The sequence below is a fragment of the Pimephales promelas genome, chromosome 1, assembly GCF_988280905.1.
Source record: "Pimephales promelas chromosome 1, fPimPro1.hap1.1, whole genome shotgun sequence".
NCBI lineage: Eukaryota > Metazoa > Chordata > Actinopteri > Cypriniformes > Leuciscidae > Pimephales > Pimephales promelas.
In genome coordinates, this window is record NC_142769.1 from 49,973,299 (window position 1) to 49,996,768 (window position 23,470).

The 23,470-nt window shown below is 36.4% G+C and overlaps 1 protein-coding gene across 1 annotated transcript in view; it reads right to left on the bottom strand.

Annotated features, from left to right (window-relative positions):
- Window positions 1-6,673: 6,673 nt before the first annotated feature.
- Window positions 6,674-23,470, bottom strand: part of actn3b (actinin alpha 3b) — a 38,121-nt gene continuing 21,324 nt past the window's right edge. The window contains exons 6-21 of the mRNA XM_039659154.2: window positions 23,430-23,470; window positions 22,856-22,937; window positions 22,572-22,657; window positions 22,215-22,307; window positions 20,367-20,597; window positions 18,337-18,484; window positions 18,061-18,211; window positions 16,878-16,986; window positions 16,460-16,600; window positions 14,317-14,499; window positions 12,927-13,061; window positions 11,567-11,746; window positions 10,454-10,600; window positions 10,309-10,374; window positions 9,086-9,244; window positions 6,674-8,056 (exon numbers count right to left, since the gene is read on the bottom strand). The exon at window positions 23,430-23,470 is cut by the window's right edge and continues 38 nt beyond it. Coding sequence (XP_039515088.1) covers window positions 7,898-8,056; window positions 9,086-9,244; window positions 10,309-10,374; window positions 10,454-10,600; window positions 11,567-11,746; window positions 12,927-13,061; window positions 14,317-14,499; window positions 16,460-16,600; window positions 16,878-16,986; window positions 18,061-18,211; window positions 18,337-18,484; window positions 20,367-20,597; window positions 22,215-22,307; window positions 22,572-22,657; window positions 22,856-22,937; window positions 23,430-23,470 — 2,111 coding nt within the window. The 3' untranslated portion in view covers window positions 6,674-7,897. The remainder of the gene's footprint in view (window positions 8,057-9,085; window positions 9,245-10,308; window positions 10,375-10,453; window positions 10,601-11,566; window positions 11,747-12,926; window positions 13,062-14,316; window positions 14,500-16,459; window positions 16,601-16,877; window positions 16,987-18,060; window positions 18,212-18,336; window positions 18,485-20,366; window positions 20,598-22,214; window positions 22,308-22,571; window positions 22,658-22,855; window positions 22,938-23,429) is intronic.

Genomic DNA, 23,470 nt, shown 5'->3' on the forward strand with positions numbered 1-23,470 from the left:
TCTGAAACTTTGCACATGTCTACTGGCCAATAAATGTGATGTGTCTGTTGAGTTTCATGCAATTTCAAGCATGCTAAGAGTCTCAAAAGCATCCTAAAAGAATTTTAAAGTTTGATGTGTTGCCACGGCAACAGTATCAAAGATATCAAGAATCCATTTACAGGTCTTTATCTGGCGTGTATTTACATTATACAGATGAAGTTTGAAGCAAATCGGGTAAAAATAAGAGGGGGATTTCGAAGCATTTTGAAAGTGAAACACTTTCTGCTGCCAGTTGGTGGCGCTATATATTTCACTCACAATAGTCACATCCATGTGATCGGCCTCTTACAGCGAACACACTGCTGAAGTTTCATCAAGATCAGTTAATGTATGCAGAAGTTATATAACACACTTCCTGTTTCACGCTTCTCGCCATAATTTCGTTTTCCTCACCACGGTCAAACAGTTCGAGATATCAAAAATCATCCTCAATGTCTTAACTTCACACTGACCGAGTTTCATTGAATTTGGATCAGTGCTCTAGGAGGAGCATTTCAAATTCCATTGCGTATGTTTTACAAAGAACCCTAAATAGCCGACTTCCTGTTGAGCTGGGGTAAAAAGTAAAAGTGCGAAGTATATATGAAACGATGAGATCTACATGTGTACCGAGTTTCATATTATTACATGCAAGCGTGTTTGATTTATGGACCAAGTTTTTGGACCTCGTTCCAGGGGGCGCTGTCTAGCCCCCCTGCCACACCCGGGTACCATCTGGCCGCAGCCCGGCCCTGATGGCCGCAGGTTCAGACCCGGTTGCAAAGTTTCAAGAGTTTTCGAGCACATTAAGGGCCCCAAAAGTGCCTGAATAGTCGTAAGAAAAATAATAATAGAAAAGAATAATCCCAAGGAAAACAATAGGGGATTATTACGCTTCCGGGTTTCATGGGCGGGATTTGTCAACTTTGTGCATGTCCACTTCCGACGCAGTTCAACAATGCCTGAGACGAATGCTATATATGTATTAGGTTGAATGAGTTAGAATTAAATGTTTTATTAATCATTAGAAAATAGTCATTAAGAGAATCAATTATTATGCAAGTACTTTTACTTTTAATATTTAAAGTACATTTAAAATCAGGTACTTTTTACTTAAGTATGGTTGTCATTGTTTGTGTTACTTCTACTTTTACTAAAAGTAAATATTTATCTGGTTATTTGTACTTTTACTTTAGTACTGAGATTCAGTACTTCCTCCACCACTGCGTAACTTAGCTTTGCTGGGCAGCAATCCAATTAGAAGAAAAGATAATTACTTGCCTTAGAACAGGTCATGCTGGTTTTCCTTTTTATATTACATGAACACCCCACTGCACTTTGCACCCATTGGATCACACAATAGACAATAAAACACAAATTAGTAGATTATATATTATTCCAATGGCACACTACACATTGTAATGAACCACCCAACACTGTAAAAAATAAATAAACTTTTTATAGTACAAAAAAAAAAAACGTCAGCTGTGTTTGCCGGAACACTACCGTCAAAAACACAGCGACGTTATTGGTTTTAAATACTTGACTTTAAATTTGCAGAAATAAATGTATTTCATTATCTGATGTAATATCAATTTACCAACCAATTGAAGTATTGACTTATGTTTAGTACCATCATAATACACTGTAAGCCACCAATCACAGCAGTGAGTGATGAGTCACATGATTGGGAAACTATTGGAACACAAGTAGCATTTCCACAAAAAGTTATTATTAGTTATCACAGTCTCAATTCGCACAAACATTAAACACCATCATGGTAATAAACACACATGAATTTTAAAAAAAAATGCAATAAACATTATTTAACAACATTAAATGTAACATGATTAACTGATTAGAAAAAAACTAAGAAAACTATGATGAAACATAGGTTATTTAATGTAAAGTTTCACACAGGGAATTGTGGGAATGTCAATTTACGTTTTTTTCAGTGTAAATTATACAATGAGTTTCACTTTTTCACTTTCAAAAACTAATTATTACATTAATGAGATCTTACCGTATATAGTTCGGAAACTTTCTTTTAACCAATTAACAGTTAAAATCACGATTATTTTTCACGGTTGTCAGGTTGCAGAAATGGACTGCACTGCATTGTGGGACACACACTGGCAGCAGTGGTAAGAATGGTATGGTATTTGTGAATGTGGATGAGATCCAATAGGAATCAAACACCAATTTCTGAAAAACATCCTTATTTCATGCATCACTTCATGCTTTGTGCTCTTATGATTTTAGCAGAACGTTACGTGGCTATTCAAGGCATTCAATAATACTTTGCATATACTGTAGAAACAGTATATGAGTATATTGAGTTATTCCAAATGCATTATGCAATGCAATATCAATCTGCCTCCACTGTCACAGGACGGTTTGTACAGCTTAGCATTCCCTCTGCATCAATAAAAACGTTTGTCGATCCCGAATGAGATGAAAAAGTAAATCTAGATTAAGACCAGCCGCCAATCTTCATAATGAAGGCCAGTCTGGTGTCGACCCATTCAAACCAGCTTATCTATGAAAACACCCCACACTTCATCCTTTAGCCCATGGAAATAATCCTCTCAACTCAGGTTGATTTCAGCAATGGATCTTCGAGTACCATAAAGCTATGCTGAATGGATTTGGGGTTTTTTGTATTTTATTTTAACACAATGAAGCAGTTCATGATGTGAGAACTCACTGGAGCCAGGACAGGATTTTCTTTTGCTGATAAGGAAATTGTTTTAACTCTGACTCTGTTTATATTGACCTTTCTCTAAGAGGATCATCGTGATTCAGTTATAGACATTTGATGGCGTATCTACTGCACAACGTACAGCAAGATTCAATTTTCAGCCCCTTATTAAAAGGCTATTATGATCTTATCAATAATCAGAGAATATGCATGGGTCACCCTGGTGAAAAAGGCGTAAATCTATTAAAAATATACTCATTAAATTCATGAATTTCCAACATGCTTATTTAAAGTGCATTCAAATATATATAGAAATGCATTTGAATATATTTCTAAAAATGATACTACACTGTAAAAAAAATATTGATGGTTTAACTTAAAAAAGTAAGTAACCTGGTTGCCTTAAAATTTTAAGTTGATTGAACTGCAATGAAGGAGATTAATTTAACCATCAGAAACTCAAAATTATATGTTATCCGAACTAAATAAATTATTTAAGTTGATTTGACAAAAGAAAAAAATGTTGTGATTACAACACTGTAAAAAATATTGTTGGTTTAACTTAAAAAAGTAAGTAACCTGGGTTGCCTTAAAATTTTAAGTTGATTAAACTGGAAAAAGTGAGTTAATACAATGAAGCAGATTCATTTAATCATCAGAAACTCAAAATAATAAGTTATCTCAACTAAATAAATTATTATAAAGTTGATTTGACAAAAGAAAATATGTTGTGATAACAAATCTTGAAAATATTTTTTACAGTGTACAAGTAGCCTACATTGGTAATAAATATATGTCTAGTCACACTTTAAAGAAGTATGCCAAACACAAACATACTATTAGTGGAGTTTTAGTTTATTTAAACACTTACTTAAAGTTTCATTTATGTGCACTTTGTGTAAGAACATTATGATTTATGAAGGTTTTAGTGCACATCATGTGTCAAACTCAAGGCCCGCGGGCTGTATTCGGCCCGCCCTGTCATTTTATGTGGCCCGAACAAGCTCAACAGGTAAATGATTATCTTAAAATAAAGCTACTTACTTACTTGTGTTGATAACTTGTGTTTCATGATATTTGTCTTTGTTATTCACTTGACAAGTATGATCTTTTCTTAACCCGATAAATTAGATAAATTTATGTTATAATAACGCAGAGCAATGTGCTTGCATATATTTTACATTTATTTGAATGCGTTTGCTGTATTTGTACACTTGAATAAATAGTTATCAAATCGCATAATTTTATAAAAAATAATTTGTTATATAGTCCTTTTCAAGTCCTTATATAACAATATGTTAAGAGGTAGCTACATTTACACAGTTTTATAGTTACAACTGGCCCTTTGAGGCAAACCATAATGCTGATGTGGCCCGGGGTTGACACCCCTGTTTTAGTGGGTTTAAAATATATGTACTTCTACAATATATTTTTCATTTATGTGCACTTTGTGTAAGAACATTATATGATTTATGAAGGTTTAGTGGGTTTAATATATATGTACTTCTGCAATATATTTTAAATATTTATGTATTTATCATTTTAATATTTTAAAGAAAAAAAATACATGTACAATGTACCAACTTATAATGTATTATAAACATTTGTCAACTATTATTAAGCATAGCAATACGCAATTAATATGTTGTTCACTTTTGTCCATTATATGTCAGTAATATACTGAAATTACCACATTTCAGGTAATTATTAGATAATTTAGATAGATAATTTTTCTATCTTTTCTTATACCAAGATATAAAATATCTTGGAAAATGTTACCAACGTGTCCATTTCAGGAGTCATTCATGAATTACATGAATGACTCCTGAAATGGACACGTATTCCCTTAAATCTTTGCAACAGGTGAAGAAAGTGCATGTTAGCATGACCACAATAGACACGTTCATATGAAATAAATCTCAATTATCAATATGCAATACTCACAGGTTGCTTTATTGCTGGTGTTGGGCTTCTTCTAATCTAATGTTCAGTCAGTGTAACTCATAAAGTAGTGAAGACAGACAGAGGATGACAGTGTCCAGCTAGCTGAGGATATATAAAGCTTTGAAAGGTAAACTGAGAAGTCAATGTAATTCTAATGCGTTTCTATGATAAATCTTCCCTTCTTCACAGATCCTAAAGCGGACTTCGAACACTACAGTATCTGAACCACAAGCCCTCAGTTGCAAAAAATGAGTCGAACTTAACGAAGTGATCTACTTGAAGATGTGCCATTCAAACTCTTGTTTCTTTTTTTCAGCCATTTGTAGACCTAAGTTTGTAAATAATGCAATATTCACTTCTGCACATTGTTTTCCCGTGATTTTTATTTTCATTTTTTTCAGAAAATTGCATTGTGATGCTAATTCATTTAGTGGTATAATAGCCTATTAGATATTTAAAATTGAGGATCTCACTCACTTGATTGCTTTGTGATATGATGTCATTTAATTTTTCCAAGTTTCATTTAAAGGGAAAGCAGTCAAAAATATCAGTGTGGATTTTAAGATTTTAATTCTTAAAATAAATGTAATAATTAAAAAATAATAATACGCCTATCAGAGAGAATAATTCATGTAATCATTAATGTAATCAACAATGGAAAAATAAAATGAAATGGTAAAGTAACTAAGTGTTGTATTTATCATGAAAATAAGCTACACATGCCTATAGGGAAAATTGTGATATATATCACAATTTTCCCTATAGGCCTGTGTAGCTTATTTTCAACGTTAAACATTTACAGCATATTGAACCAACATGTTGGTTCAATATGCTGTAAATGTTGGTTCAATATGCTGTAAATGTTTAGCGTTTTAATCAACTTTAATATTTTTAGATTGTGAATGGCCTACTAAGTTTAAAATGGATACTTTTCAATATTTTAAGGCAGTACAAAGATGCTCTTTGGGCAAACAAAAGGCACTGAATCCCAGGAATAAATAGATCCTAAAGCTCCCCCTACTGGAGACAACTGAGGGAAACACAATAAACGGTAGAAACACACAATGACATAATTTTATTCTGGGGTTTTCGATTTAACGTTTAATTTAACCGTGTTTGAAAAGCAAATATTGATGGAGACCCACAGAAAGGTGCTCACAATGAAGTGATCTTAATACATTTACCCAGAAATCACATCGTGATGGATAAAAATAACATCTGTAGGCTAACTGAAATTATTTGAAAATCGCCAATAGAAACTACCAACCTCAAGGCTTGTCAGAGGATGAAGGCATCATCAGATTCCCCCATCTCCTTTCAAAACTTCCAGAACATCCAACATTTCCCTTTAAAAGAACCGGAGAACCGTTCTCTCTTTTCGACTTCTTTGTGCTCTTAAAGGAATGGTTCACTGTTAAACGAAAAACCGTCATCATTTACTCGCGTTTTAAACCGCTCATCTCGTCTAGAGGCTCACACCATGGACGATAACTATAAATAGGCCTATATCGTTTTAATATTCGTTCAAATTCAACAAGACTATCCCGAAGCTACAATGAAAACGACAAAAAAGAACGATGTCGCTGGATTCCAGTTTTCAAAACAACATATTCCTCGCCGATTAACAATAATTGACAGCCAATCAGAATCCAGTCGGCGTAAAAGAGCGCGAACATTTAAATCGGCAGAAGACAACGGCTCGTTTACCAGTTCGACGCAATAGTTATCATTCTTGGTTTGAGCGGGCCTTTAAACTCATATGTATGTTTTTCACAAGCTGACATATCATCAGAAAACCTGGAATATACTGTATGGCGTACTAGGTGTACTTCTTGACAGATCCTGGTCAACCTTACCAAACATACAGAATTTCCTCATACAGCTTTGAAACGACATGAGGGTGAGTAAATGATGACATAACTTTTTTTAACTTAGATGTCTTAATTGAACCCTGGCTTAATCTAAGCCCTGTCTGTGAAACCATGCCTCAAAATAAGCACAACTGCATCGATATCCAGGCTTTTATTTAATGAATCCTTCTTGTACGAGTACGACCCTGGATTTCCAATGACTTTCCACTGGTTTTAAGGTAAACCTGGTTCTAGATCAGCTCTTTTGCTAGCAGAAAGCACTTTTTTAGCTTTCACTTTTGCTAGCTTTCCGGTCGTAGCTAAAACACATACACTTTGCCATAACATCTTTAAGTTCATTTACTGGCTTTGGTTGATAATTTGGCACATACGCTCCAAATAAAAGAAAAACAAATCATGAATTTGCTTTGAAAGACGTACATCATAAACAATATTAAAGGGATGACACATGACAGCACAACATACAGAGACACATCGTTCTGTTTAGAGACGAATCAGTTGTTCTCACAGTTTCATATTAAGAAGACACTGGACACTAGTAGTGCTTTTTGGGGTCTAAAAATACAGTACAGACTAAACAAGAGGGGGGTCTCTCTCGCATATTAATGCCTGTAGAATAAACGCAGCATGCATCTTCATAAGCGCTTATTGGCATCAACTAACACACTTTTAATTATATGTCTTTAACATGTTGGAAGGGGTTTTTTTAGGCACAGAGAGAAAAAAATAAAGCTTAGCGTGCTAAAGTCAACATGAAACGCATTCACAACACCTTTATAATGTTGGGCGGGACTTATTTTTTTATCCATTTGGATGGTGAAAATTGTTTCATATCCAGAATAAATCCAGATCTGAATGTGTGTGCATTGACTATTGGCAAGATTTTTAGCGAGACAATTACTTGCAAACCTAAAAAATGGCAATTTGTCGAATCATTCCCAGCCTAGATGACATCATCTGTAACAGAAAGTTGTTTCAGAGGTGGAGCAAGTTATTATATTTCGGTGAAAGATTATGAAGACATTCTTTGGCGTAGCGTCGGACCATTAGGAACGTGAATAAGGTCGGTTTTGATTCCATGTTGACTCTTCGTATCAGGTGCGTATGGAGACACAAGCGTCTGCCATCCAAATTGGACTTAATTTGAGATTAAAAACTCCCGTTGTATATCATCCCTCCATTTATAGGGTGGACGTAAGACACAAACAGTACGCTGTTAAAGCTAGCAGTGTAGACAGAAAAACAGTATATTTTGGGGGAAACCAGGGATATTATTAACTCTCTCTCAGATTGAAAGCTACATTTGGGGGCTTTTGGAGAAAACGAGAGGAGAGAGAAAGAAGGAGAAAATGAAAGACGTTTATAAATCGCTCTCTCCGTAGAGGGCGCTGGAGAAGGAGATGTAATCCAGGGCTCCAGGGGACCCTTCGGGGCCGATGTACTTGGTCATGCGGCTGATGCAATACTCGGCTTGCTCGGGGGGGAGTTCACGACGAAGCTCTTCCACAGTGATGAAGGGCTGAAGGACAAGAAGAGACACGTTCTTGTGATTAATTCAAAATCCCTGAGGTTTTGTTCAGACACGCATGGAGGAAAGAGAAACGTCAGGGGTCGGTATCACAAAGATAGACTTTGATTATGGCTTCGATATAGTAGATAGTCAGACTTAAGATAGACATCTAAATCAGAGTGTTGCACTTAAGACTTTTACTATCTTAAGTAGGACTCACTGCAATGCATTCTGGGTAAAATAAGACACTTTTTTCAAATAAGTAAACATGGCGGATTGAGTAAGCATTCAACCGCTCAGTGCAGTTTACCCTAGCTGGAAATATGTGCTTGTCGGAGGAGTATAACAGTTACAAGGACATTTTACTTGGGAAATTTAGCGAATTTTACCCAGAAAGCACTGCTTAACTTAATTGCATTACTTAAGACAGTCAGAATCTTAAGTGTTTTGTGTAACGCACATTAAAGGAGAACTCCGGCGAACAATGAACCTTTGGTCTAATAAAACATCGGTACATAGTCAACAGTTCTCTGACATTTGTTTTCATGATAATCGAATGTAAAGAGTTTTATCTCTAAAAACTGTTTAGCGTATAATGCTAGTGATGGGGGCATACAGTTCAGAAGTTCGCTGAACTTCATACAGTTCAGATCACTCAGCACGACGTTCGTGGTTTGACTTATCGAGACTATTTTTAAGATGGCTCCTGTCTGTATACTTTTTTGCATGTATGGAGCCTCATTATGTTATTGTGTTAGTGTGGGGCTATTTTGAGCCTTGTTAGTGGTATAAACTAGCGATTTCTCTTTACTTAGTCAATGCCCCCATTACTAGCATTATACGCTAAACAGTTTTTAGAGATAAAACTCTTTACATTCGATTATCATGAAAAGAAATCTCAGAGAACGGTTGACTATGTACCGATGTTTATTAGACCAAAGGTTCATTATTCGCCGGAGTTCTCCTTTAAGATGTATATATCTGAAGTCTGACTATCTAAGCCATATTCAAAAGTCTATCTGTGTGACTTGATCTCACCTTGTCGGAAGCCAGGATCTTGAAGGACGCCACGACCTGTTCAGCAGTGTCAGTTTCAGCGGTCTCGCGCGTCATGAAGTCGATGAAGGCCTGGAAGGTGACCACGCCTGTGTTGTTGGGGTCCACCAGGGTCATGATGCGGGCAAACTCCACCTCACCCTGTCAGGAAACAGCCAGTGAGGTTCGAGATACACATTTACCTTTGTGCTCAGGTGTTCTGCAAAGCATCTATCGGGGTCCTGTTAGGGGGTTGGCAAAATATCTACATGCTTTTTTTCATTATGCTGGAGAGGTTTTCTACAAAATCGTGTTCAACTGAAAAAAGAAAAACCTTTAAAAATGACATCCAAATAATTTACTGAATTACATTTTTTTAAATCAGAATTTAACTAAATAAAATAAAAGGTCAAATGTGTCAGGGGAAAAAAATCAAATGTGTGATATGCCTACCTTTATTTAGGACATTTAGTCAAATTATTTGTAGTTATTATAATTACTATTTATAGTTAATTTAACTTTGAATTATTATTTGTAGTAGTAAAACAAAATTCTTGTTTTGAAGTAAAATTTTAATTCTTGTTTAAGATTTTATTTTTAAGAAATACTTACATTTTCAAAAGTGTCAGTAAAGACATTGATAACTTTACAATAGTAATTCTATATTGATCATTTTATTTAAAATAAAATTGTGTAAATTGAAAAAAAAAATAATAAAAAGGCAATTGCGACTTTTTATCTCACAATTCAGCATATTTCTCACAATTGTGATTTATAAAGACAGAATTGTGTGACAAAGTCGCAATTGCAATTGACTTTAGACATTAAAGTCTAAAGTCGCAATTGACTTTAGACTTTAATGCTTAAGTCTAAAGAAATTCTGAGAAATAAAGTCAGAATTATGAGATTTAACTATTGTAAGATAAAAAGTCGCCTTTATCTTTTCAAATGTTTTATTTTGAGGCGGAAACAAGTTTCCATAGAAAACAGCTCATGAAAATAGCTATTTTAATAACATTTTACGATATTAACGTTTTACTGTATTTTTGTTCAAATAAACACCGCGTTTGTGAGCGGAAGAGACTTCATTTTTTTACGTATCAACTCTAAACCTTTGAATAATAACTGCATGTAGTTTAGTGAGGATAAATGATTTTTGTCACAATGTTTTTTTTTATAAAGGGGTGTGGCTATATACAAGTGGGCAGAGCTTCCCTTTCACTCACCAGATCGTAACCCATAGAGATCAGACATGCGCGGAAATCGTCGGGGTCCATCATGCCGTTTCTCTTCTGCAAGTTAAACACAGTAATGAATCCACTTGTATACCTGACTGGCTCAGTTGTGAATGTTGCCGTGCGTCGCACTGACCCTGTCGAAGTGGTTGAAGGAGGCTCTGAACTCGTTGAGCTGCTCCTGGCTGATGCCCTTGGCGTCGCGGGTCAGGATCTGGTTCTCCACCTCGTTGATGGTGCGAGCGATGGTGGTTAGCAGCTGCTCCCATCCCACACGGACATGCTGGAGGAAGGCATGACTCAATCAGGGAATTTGCACTCTGATTTATTTTAATGGTGACCTTGTAAAGAGTTCTTTGGGCAAGCCGTTAAGATAAAACTTAAAGGTGCAGTGTGTAGTATTTAGGAGTATAACCTAAATATAACCTAAACCTAACTTATACATAACTATGACGTTTTCAGTGGTGTGTAAAGAACTTACTTACATTACGAACCGGTGTGTTTTTTTTTTTTTACCTTAGAATGAGCATTTCTATCTACACACATCAACATGAATGGACAAATGCGTTTCGTCGCTGTGTTGTTCTTCATGCAAAGATCCATCAAGTCAGTGAATAAAACACTGACACAGTGATGAACAGGTAACAATAATATTCGCAGGAACATATTGTTGTACTGAATAATTAAGCAAACATACTTTTTTAATGTATCTTTGTAAAGAAACCTCATTGCTGAACTGGCTACTCTCTGCTGCCTCAGATGACGACATCACTTCCTGTTGGCAACCGCAATTCACAACCTCACCACTAGATGTCGCTAATATATCATATCAGATATTCATATCATATAAAAAAGTTTCCTGATTTTTTTGTGATTCATATTAGTTTTACTATTTAAATTTAGCTAAAAAGTAATTAAATTGTAAAAAATAATATATATTTTTTTTAATACCTTTTTGTTGTTGTTACCTAAATTTCAAATAAAGGTGTTCGATAAAACAAAAGGTTCCCACTGTGACAACTTAGAGTCAATATTAGTTCACATTTTAAAAGCTTTGCTGCTGTCAAGACTTTAATGTGTATATGTGTACAGAAATTGATTTTCGTAAATAAATATTCACAGGAAGTGTGAAAACTAGCCCCGTTCTTCCGTATAACGCAACACTACGTTTTGCACTTGGAATGATCATATGGTTTTTCTGAGCCTATCTGGAATCGCATAGTATGTGTGTGTGTGTGTGTGTGTGTACCTCCATGGTGTAGTTGGTGTGTTTGTTGTCGAAGACTAGGGCCTCCTGAATGAGCTGGTGATCTCCCTCCAGTTTGTCAATGTTGGATTTGTAGTTAATGATGTTTTGCTCGTACTGCTTCAGATTATTCATCTGTTCCTCAAGAGAGCCGGCGATATCCACTGACACGTGACCAATCTCCTAATAACAGCAACACAGAGAAAGACAGAGATAGTTAACAAATGTCTATTAGAAGAGGAAGAACAAAAGTCTGAAACGACAAACAGTGTCGCTTCACAACTAAGCTAAATGCTAAACTACTCATAATTCAAAGAGATTAAACATGGTTATTTGTCCTCTTTATCAGTTATTGATTATTAAAGTAAACTAAAACTAAATGTTAAATGAAATAAAACCTTGTGATGTACCTTCACTTGATGAACTGGAACAGAAACATTTACAGGTGAAACTCGAAAATTTGAATATTGTGCAAAAGTTTATTTATGTCAGTAATTCAACTTAAAAGGTGAAACTAATATATTATATAGACTCATTTCATGCAAAGTGAGATATTTCAAGCCTTTATTTGTTATAATTTTGATTATTATGACTTGAAAACCTTTTCACAATATTCTAATTTTGAATTTGGGGTTTTCATAAGCCATAATCATCAACATTGTAACAAATAGAGGCTTGAATTATCGGTCACTTTGCATGTAACGAGTCTATATAATATAGTAGTTTCTCCTAAGTTGAATTACTGAAATAAATTAACTTAAATTGCACAATATTCAATTTTTTCGAGGTTAACCTGTATATGAACAAAATCTAGAAGATAGGAAGAAACCAAGTTGTAAAGTGCTTTTATAAGTTAAAAGTAACATTTAAAAAAAAAGGGAATATGTATATATGGAAAATATATGTATGTATGTCTGACTGTTTAATAAAAAATAAATAAATAAAACAGAATTATTATACATATTTCAGTGATTATGTGATCATGCCTAGTTAAAGCAAAATAACCCGAATTTTTAAAAAAATAAAATAAAAACCTCAAAAAAAAAAAAAAAAGTAACATTTTAAATTTACACTGAATTTAACTGGGAGCCAGTGCAAGAAATATGTTAATAATGACTCGAGCTGCGGCATTTTGTACCAATGACCTTATGAAGAGATTTGGAAGTAAGCTCATAAAACAAAACATTACAATAGTCGATTCGTGACGTTACAAGAGTAACATGCACAAGCGTAGCGGCACTCGAGTGAAAGGACGATTTATATTCCTAGTATGGAAGAACGCAAAACGGCTAACACTGTTAATATGACCTTTTGATTACGCATATCCTTCCCGTTACACTCGACACCTGTTGAACAAGCTCACCTCCATCTTGGTCTGAATCCAGGGTCCGATGATGTTGGCCTGAGCGGCGAAGGAGCGCCTCAATCTCTCGTTGGCCTGTTGTCTTGCGACCTCCTCCTGGAGCATCTGGTCTCTGTGGGGAACCAGCTGCCTCACCTACAGACCACAATGCACTACATCAGACACTCAACCAAGGCAATTACCACGGCTGAACACTTCCGAGTTTAGCTTGGAGTGACAATTATGAAGGGGGGCGTAAAAAAAAAAACGGTACTTTCCTGTTATCCGGACCCAACCATATACCATTTAGGAACTATAGTCATCCCTGATTGGTCTTAACCCCAGTGACGGGTAGGTTTATGGGCGGGGTTAGGGGTAGGCCATCGTCCTTGATTGGTCTTAAAGGGTTAGTTCACCCAAAAATGAAAATTCTGTCAGTATTTACTCACCCTCGTGTTGTTCCAACCCCGTAAGACCGCCGTTCATCTTCGCAACACAAATTAAGATATTTAAGATATTAAGATCGCTCCTGCTTACTAGTCCATAGGCTTCTTGAGGGAATGACTCTTGCTGGCATCGAAAAGCCATCAAAGACATCGTTAAAATAGTCCAAGTGACTACAGAGGCTCAATTTTAACTTTATCAAACGACGAGAACACTTTTTGTGCGCAAAAACAAACAAAAATAACGACTTTATTTCAACTATTCACTTCCTTCTCCATGGGCCTGTAGTCAGTTAACGTAGTGTGATTGCGTAAAGCTACGTCACACGTAGGCTCACTATTGGCGTATTGGCGTGTGACGTACAACACATAATTACTGACAGAATTTTTATTTCGGGGTGAACTATCCCTTTAAGTTTAGTGACAACATGTTACAATGTTTACATGGTACACTGACTGGTAGGCTACTATTTTTATTATTGCTTGACACAAATTTTCACGATTTCAGTTTAATTCTTGTGATTTGATTCGGATCTTAATTCAATAGCGATGCATTTGAATAAAAATTAGCTTTAGTAGATGCATGCTATTTTTCTCAAGAAAAAAACAATATCTGACCTAATGATGTAAACATACGTACATAGAGCCCTGTCAGCTGGCATTATTATTATTAAAGGTTAAAAATAGCAACTCAAATGAAATATACTTGGGGTTTTTATTATAAAACAAGTAACGTTATAGTATTTTAATGTTATATGTAAAAATATAATAAATTAAATATGTAATCTAGTGCACATATTTAGTAAAATACTCCTCTCTACAGCACATTTTTCTAGCCAACTAACGTGTTATGGTCATTATGTGGCTTTCCTGAGGTAAATGTTAGCCTACATGTGAGAAGTGTAAATTGCGTGAGAGTTAACAGTCTTGAAATTGTGTGTGTGTGAGTGTGTGTACTCAGTACTCACAGCATCCCATTTGTTGCTGATGTCCTGTGGGCTGAGGACCGTGTATGGATTGACTCCGACCAGCTTGATGCCGTAGGTCTGAGCGATCTTCGTGATCTCGTTCTGGATGCCCATGATGGCAATGCGCTCCTTGTCGGCTTCGGGTATGGTGGCCTTGAACTGGTCGTGAGCTGTGATCAGACTCTGAAAGACAAATGGAGATTAAAAACATTAAAGCTGTTGTTAAAATAGTTTCTCCATTCAATAACCAGTCTATAGTAGTGTTTAGACAAAGACTATAGATGTACAATGCACTCATATTCCTCTGAATGGGAGAAAGTGCAATGTGTGCAATATGGCGGAATAAGTCCCGCCTTCCAAATTAAACAGCCAATCAGCAATTGGTGAAGTCATCAGTGTTCTAAGACATGCATTTATGATGCATTTTTTTGTCATGATTTGAGCATTTAGAAACACAATTTATGAGGCAGTTGTGAAATATCATTGGTGATTTCAAATAAAGTCTAATCATAAACTTATGGCGCTTTTATTATTTTTTGGAAGTTTTTTTTTTTCTTCAAGCAAGCAGTTTTAAAACAGGCTGATACGGGCTGTAGAGGTCTGACATCTTGAGAAGTGCGATGGCTTACACTAATAACTATCTAACATTGTTCCAGCAACACAGTTCAATAAATCCACTTCAGAAACGTTGAAATAAAAGATGAGGATCTCCGTTTTATTATTTGTTTTCTGATTTACAAAAGAATAAATGTGATGCTTTAAACTTTTAACCCTCAGGTGCTCTTCGTTTCGGAGTCACACTTGTTATCTTCCCGGTCAAAAGTGACCGGACACCTAAAAGTTAAATTTCCTCCATCCCAGTAAAACCAATGCAATTTATTTTTGTTCTATAATATTTATTCTTTGTAATTTAGTACTTTGAGACAACTTGATTGAATTTATTAATATTTATGCAATATTTATTGTCTAATTTTGCCATGGAAAAATATATATATTTTTCTAAATATATATTATTTTTTTCAAAAAATTATTAATGCGGTATTTTAGTTTAATATCGAGTCTAGGCCTTCAGAAAAAAAAATGTATTTTTTGAAGAAAATTAGCACCATCTGGTTACAGTATAGAGAAAAAGCGTAGAATCATGGTGTAACCACTAGATGGCATTTACAGCTCTCTATGGAGAGGCATATGAATTCCCCAGATGTTTATGAACACTTTTTTTTTTTTTTTTGGTGGATTTGAATATATAATTGAAACAATCTCAAAAACGATTTTTTGTTAAAAAAAATGTAAAAAAATAAATAAAAATAAAATAAAAATTGTGAATTTTTGTGTTTTTGTCAATTTCCCATTTATTGGGTCATTTTTGACCAAAGACCACAAGTGTGACTTTTTTTTTTTTTACGACCACTTAGCATGCTCAGATCATGACCTCAATTTTTTTTTGTATTCACATACCAAATGCCAAAAAAGTCACCAAGTTTCGTAACATTCCGATGAAGCCGTGATTTTTAAAATTTCAAAACAGAAATTTTTTCGGTCAGAAATGACCGAAGAGCACCTGCGGGTTAAGTATTATTTAACATCTTTAATCATTACATGAACTTCTAAATAAAAACTATTTACCTGCTTGACATTAGTTCTTATTCACATTACTATGAGTTGTACTACACTAGCTATTTAAATCTAGCGGGTTTGAAGTCTCGCAAATACAATGACGCTGGTAGTGACGATTCTGTCTGACCAATCAGAGATCTGCAGTGTATTCAGGTCACATTTTAGTATCGGTACGGTACGCTTGGAAACTCGACAGAGGTGGCACTATTTGTGAACAGCTATGAGAACTGGATGGATGTTTACCCGTACTTTTATGACTGTAATAGCTGTTCGACAGGCGTTTCAAAGACGGCCAGCAAATGAAATGACTTGGGACTTTGGCTTTGGTGCTTTTAGAGTCCTTTCCAGTCCTTTCACACTGACTGTGGCTGTTTCTCAATTCTGAGAACGCAAGAGACCGCAAACTTTCTCAATATTATGGTATTTTTTCAAGCTGAATATTCTTTTCACTTGGAAATGCATCACATTATGGAAGTTTAATGCATTGCATTTGCAGTTTAGTGTCATCTTTAAACCTGCTTCTAACCTGGATCTCCTCAATGCTGTGCACAATGAACATGTCCTGCAGATCCTCCATCGCTCCATCCATCCAGTTGTTGAAGGGCGCCGCCCTCTTGGCGAACTCCAGGTACAGCTGATCAATTGTTTCCCACAGTTTTTCTACACGCTGGTGGAAGAGAGAAAACATTTGGCTACAGTCATTTGCACAAAAACATTCAGAAATAGTTTCCTGATCTTTTTACATACAGTCAAACCAAAAATGATTCACTTACATACATTAATGAACTATAGTGTCCTGCACCCACTAGTAAAAAAATATGTAGACATGTTGAAGGTGTCTGAATAATTTTTGGATGACTGGTATTCCCATTTGCACCTTTACACTGGAAAGTTAATATTTGGCTTCAAACTGTTATAGATGTGTTTGATTGAGGTGTGTTCACCTCTAGAGAGTCTCTCCTCTTCTGGGTGAGGGTTCCCAAGTTGTCCCACTGGTCGCAGATGCCCTGGCAGCGGGCGTTGACGGAAGTGGCATCATGATAGTCCAACTCACTAGTCAGAGAGAAAGACAAATCTGAGCACCTTTGAAAAGCCGTATGGAGATCTCTGGATGAAACCTGTCATTGTGTTAAATAATGCATGGATTCATTATTAAACATATTTTGATGGGCCCCTTCAGACATTGTTGACATGTAGTTGCAACGTTAGGCTACTGACAGTATATAATTATGATTATAAATATATTAAAGACAACAGAATGTCTAAAGGGGACCATCAAAATAAAGTGTAACCAAATATATGAACATAACTCGAAAAATTTGAATGTCGTGCAAAAGTTCATTTATTTCAGTAATTCAACTTAAAAGGTGAAACTAATGCATTAAATAGACTCATTACATGCAAAGTGAGGTATTTCAAGTAGAGCCCGACCGATAAATGATTTTGAAGGCCGATACCAATACAAATATTTTTGGGTTTTAAAATCCGATATTCCGATATATCGGCCGATTTTTTTTATTTTTTATTATTAAATATTGTTGGATTTCACACACGTGTAAAAGAAAAGCTAACTTTTCTGCACAAGATACATTTGATACTTTTTCTCTATGTCTAAATGTTCACTCCTCGCAAGTATAACTTACATTTTACAATGCAGGGACTGTAACTAGAGATATGCTAGCTATAAATACAGTAATAATTACTTTATTTAGGCAGAAAAAGTTCATTGTGGTTTCCAAGCTCATTAATGTTAACGTTAGCGGTCTTCCACTGATGATAGTGGCATTAGCTAGCTTAGTCTATGATGAGCCATAATAATAATACTGCAAATTGTAAAACATACATTTTCAATATAACAGGCCAAGGAGAGATGATTAAAGCGTGTTTCGTCCGTTTTTATTTTATTTTTTAAATATTAATTTATCGGCCATTATAACTGCCGATACCGATATTATGGAAAATGCCGGTCTGGCTCTAATTTCAAGCATTTATTTGTTATAATTTGGACATTATAACTGTATAAGAACAATATTATTACGCATATCATTCTTTTGATTTTGGGGTGAAATATGACCCAGGGATGTTTCTGACAGGTTTCGTGAGATTGACCCATTAAAGCCGTCTTACTTCAGCTCTTGAGCGATGGCTGCTATCTGCTCCACTCTGTCCTGGTGGGCGGCCAGGTCGCTCTCGAACGCCTCGTGTTTCCTCATGAGGGCCCGGATCTCCATCAGAGAGGCCGTCTCGTAGTCCTTCTGAGACAGCAGGTGCTCCTTCCCTGCAAACGGAGAAACTCAATTCAAAACGCATTCTCGACGGCCTGCATATGTTCCTTTAGCTGAGATGAATGGGAACGCTAACGGACAGTTTTCTCCAGGTATCGTAGACCTCCTAGATTTGTACCTGCGGTCCAGGACTCGTGCAGGGAGCATTTCTGCTTGAACTTCTCGGCCAGATGATCGAGTCTCTCCAGACGGCGGATCTCAGTGAGGAGCCATTCCTCATAGCCCTTCTCCACCTGCTCCAGACCTTTCCATGCATTAGCAATGTCCTGCGAAAACACAAACACACGCTAAAGCGCCGTACACGGTTTTTCAACGCATTTTTTGTGTTTACAACCAAGCGATTTTCCTTGACGATAAGCCGAGTGAACATGCAGATTCATTCCCTGACATTAGATGGCGCTTAATGTAAAAGAGAAATACTCCGGTACACAAGGTGGCGCTGCGCAACTTTCACTCAGAAGAAGAGAGCAAGTATTTACGCAGTGTTGGGGAAGCTACTCTAAAACTGTATTTTGACAAGCTACAAGCTACTCATAAGTTAAAGTAGTTAAACTACAGTCAAGCTACCCTTTTGGAAAAGTAGTTAGCTACACTACAAGTTACTATCAAAAAGTAGCTAGCTACATTGAAACTACTTTTACTTTTTTGAACAACGTATATTACAAATAACTGAATAAGCGTCTGAGGAATGTTTTAAGTAAAATATTTAGTGTTTAAAACAATGCAATACAATCATGATTTCAAAGAGTATTGTTTTATTACACACAACACTCAAATATCTCAGACTGTTGCAAGAATGAAATATACATCCAACGTAAATTGCATGTAGAACATTTTCTCAAAAATACCGATTGAACTTGGACAAATAAGGCCATGGGTAATTAACGTTAGTTGTTTCTCCGTCCTCCAAATCTGCCGTCACGTCTTCCTCGATCATGGATAATCATATGGGTGTGTCACTGTCAACCCACTTCTGTACGTCAGTGAACCGTTAGCCGCAAGACGCGTGATTAAACAACAGGTGGCGGTAATGGCAAAAAATGAGTTTGTAATCTAACATGAAGAAGAATATCCTTGCATCGCGGCGATCGCACTGATTCGCGCAGGCTCGAGAAACGCAATGTAGATTTTGCTCGAGCTACACCGCTACTTGATGCAAAAAGTTGTTAGCTACTGGAAAAGCTACACTGTTTGAAAAGCAACTGAGCTACTGCCAAGCTACTGAAAAATGTAGTTAAGTTAGTAGCGTCGCTACTTGTAGTTAACTACTCCCTAAAACTGTATTTACGGTATTCATCTTGCCTTGCATCTTCCTCGTCTTATCTCTTCCCTTATTTGTTATTTCTTATCTTCTTCGTTTTGTGTTTGAGCGCCCTCAAGTTGTGTTTTACTGTAACTTCGGAAGCTCAAGACACGTGAGCAAAAGCACCAATCTCATTGGTCGGATAGCCAAAAAGACATTTTTTTTTAAAAAACTGGCGTTTTTGCAATCCGACCAATGAACACTCACATTGGTGCCCTCTGTTTAGTCACAAGGCGTTAAACGTCGGCGAATATCACACGCGAAATTCGTCCCGGTGTGAACAAGCTTTTAGTTTCGAATGGTACCTTCATCAATGAGTCTAATCTCAATCAATTTACATGATTCACTGTAAAAAGTGTTCAGTTCACTTACTTAAAACAATTAAGGAAACCGGTTGCCTTAAAATTATTAAATAAGTTCCACATTACTTAATTTTTTCAAATAAGCATAAAGTTTATTTACGTAATAATTTTAAGGCAACATGTTTCATCAATTGTTCTTAAAAGTTAAAAAAAGTGTTCAGTTCTCTTAAAAAAGTTGAGGAAACAGGTTTCAGTAAATAAACTTAATTGAAAATCCACATTACTTAATTTTAAGCATGAATTTTATTTACTTAATAGTTTTAAGGCAACGGGTGCCCTGAATTTTTTTTAAAGTTAAGTCACCTGATCACTTTTTACAGTGTTTGATTGGCTGATTTCTAAGGAGTGGGAGTGGCTAATCATAAAGTCGAGCTGCTAGCTGTCTTCAACCTTAGGACCAGCGTGCAGAAGATGCTTTTCAAAAGGGCCAGAAGTGGGGCCTGAAGAAAAAACCCAAGTTTTGTAATGGGTTTCATGACTTACCGACACCATCTTCCCCTCGGAGGGCATGAAGGCCGGGCGGTTGCTCAAGCGCAGCTTCGTCTGCAGGGTGTTGAAGTTGATCTCCAGCTGGCATTTCTCCTGAACACGTGGAGGCTTGTGGACGCGCCTGTAGTCCCGGAAATCCTCCAGCTTCTGCTGCATGGCCCGCATGGTCTGCTCCGCCACACGGTTCTCAAGCCACGGGATGGTGCGGCGGATCCACTCCAACAACTACAGAGGTTTAGATGGAGAATGATCAGCATGAGACAATGTTGGGAGGTTTAGAAGGAACAAGATTAGGTTTTTTCCGAACCCTAGTGAGATGCTACCTAAATGGCTCCTGATGGGAAACGGTGATCAGCATAAATATACTGTCTTTAGAGAAGAAATTACTTTTTTTTTTACAAAAATTTTTTTTTTTGAAAATTATATTTATTCTCAATGCTGATATTCATTTTTCGTATTTAAAACCGCATCAATTAGAGGCTGTGAAATAAATCTATGGAGCCCCTGAGTGGACATATAGTGATAAAAAAATGAGGTGGGGAGAAAAATTTTACACAGACAAACTTTGCATTCCTACAGAGATGATTTGGAAGCGAATGCAACGTTTTTCGTGCAAACTTTTACGGACGCAAAATCATTGAAATGTAGTTTTTCTTCATCTCTTTTTTTTATCAGCAAAATACCGTAATTATGCTGCCTTATGAGTTTATGTGTTTTTGCTAAATTTGAGGCAGTACTGTATGTGTGCCAAAACACCAAAGGTTTTCATCCAAAATGGCCGGCCAATTTAAGGGAAGTGGCATCTGATAGATTTTTCGTGTATATTTAATGCATTTGGCAATGCAAACTGCTATGATTCAAGGCTACGGCCGTTTAGAAATGCTAGCACCAGTTAAAAGAATCATAAAAACACAAGAACCCATGTTTTACTTACTACCCTGGCTGAAAAGTTTACAGTAGTTACAGTAGTTTACAGTAAAAGTAAAGTAGTTACACTTATAAAAAGTACTAATGTGTGTAACATGTATTTTGTAGAATTTAAAACCTATAAGCAAGTTAGCATTTTTGCACTTCCAGTTGTCTTGTCTTTCTGGGTTTTTGGTTTAATGCCTGAAATAAGGTCTGCGGTGAACACAAGCTCAAGAATAATTTTCATTATACGACAAAATAAACTTTTTCATGCCTTTACAATGTCTTGATAAAGGTGGTTGTCATCAAGTGGCTAAATGGGTCTACAGAACTCTTCGGGATCATTAAACATCATCAAGCTGACCAGTAAAACTCATCTACTCACTTTTACAGTTTATAATCACACACTTACAAACTATTCTAACTCGTCTTTGGAACTCTGGAAAGTTGGAACACTCTTTTGGAACCCACTATTGGAACACTCTAATGGAACAGTCTAATGGAACACTCTAATGGAACACTCTAATGGAACACTCTATTGGAACACTCTATTGGAACACTCTAATGGAACACTCTTTTGGAACTCACTGTTGGAACACTCTTTTGGAACACTATTTGGAACACCCTATTGGAACATTCTAATGGAACACTCTATTGGAACACTCTATTGGAACACTCTATTGGAACACTCTTTTGGAACACTTTATTGGAACACTCTAATGGAACACTCTTTTAGAACTCACTGTTGGAACACTCTTTTGGAACACTATTTGGAACACTCTATTGGAACACTATTTGGAACACTCTATTAGAACACTCTATTGGGAACACTATTGGAACACTCTATTGGAACACTATTTGGAACACTCTATTGGAACACTCTATTAGAATCAGTGTAGCACAGGTTTGTGACGCAGAGGCAGTTGTCCTCACCTCACTGGCCAGTTTCTCGTACTCCTCCATCAGCCTTTCGTTCTCCTGGTTCACAGCCAGAACCTTGCAGATTCTGTTAGCAGCCGTCTCGGCCTGATGAGAAACGGAGAAAACCAGCAGCTCATTTAGTGACATAACCAATTCTGTGTGGAGTTAATGCGCCTCTTTCCAAGTCTCCTCACTTAATTTACTTTCATTTACACGTTCATTTACTCTGCGATACGCTGGGGTGCATCTTGCATTACTGAAATCATTTTCCTTCAATCATTTACACAAACTGATCTTACACTGTCATCATGATAGCCTTTTTTTTAGTTCGAGAAATTGAAATGAAATTTGATTTGTGGCGAATTTTACCTGTTCGGCACCGGCGAAAGCATGGTAAAAGCAGGACACGTAGGTCATGATGGCTTTCTCATCAGGTTTAGGGGTGTTAACAATGTCTGAGGACAAAAATAAGAGACAATCAAGTGGAGTTGAAGTCCGCAGTCATCTTGGGCAACTTGGTTTGTCAAGATTACATTTTAATAACATTTCAAATCAGCAATAAAACCCACAACCTTGGTATCATAAATCTAACACAAAACACAAAACTGTAGTTTAAGGCCATCAAAATAGATTTGAGGCACGCTTTTACTCACCTTCAGCGTCCAGCATCTTCGGGATGTCCAGGTATTTCTCTGCCACCTCAAACGCAGTGTTCAGGTTTCCAATAGGGTCGTCCTGCAGAGGAACAACAGACATCATACACTGACATGCACGGGTCGACTCTACTGCACTTAGGCACAGACTGTCTTTTATTTTATTTTTTTTAGTCTCGGGCCTCATTTAACCCTATTTTTAACCTATATTTGGCTTGCATGATTTTTTTTTCTCCAACAGTATTTTTTATTTTAAGCCATTCAAGCAAAATGGACTCCAATGTGGCTCATTCAACCAGATTTTAGAGTCTGAACTATCCATTTTATAATTAATAATTTTATATTTATTCAATCAAACATTTGAGCAGATCTGGCACTTCGGACTAAGTAGGGATGCATATTTTTTTTTACTAGCAATTTGCCCAATTCTAAGACCGGCAAAAACCGTCCGTCTCAGGAGCATCTCTAGGATAAACCGACAGTGAAAATGCAAATATTGTGTGCTGAAATGGCTTAAAACTCCATGTGAGATATTTAAAGGCAAACTGATCAATAAAGTGTGTGTGACTGTCACCTTTCTGAGTTTAGAGTAGTCGATGAGGTCTGGTCTGTGTC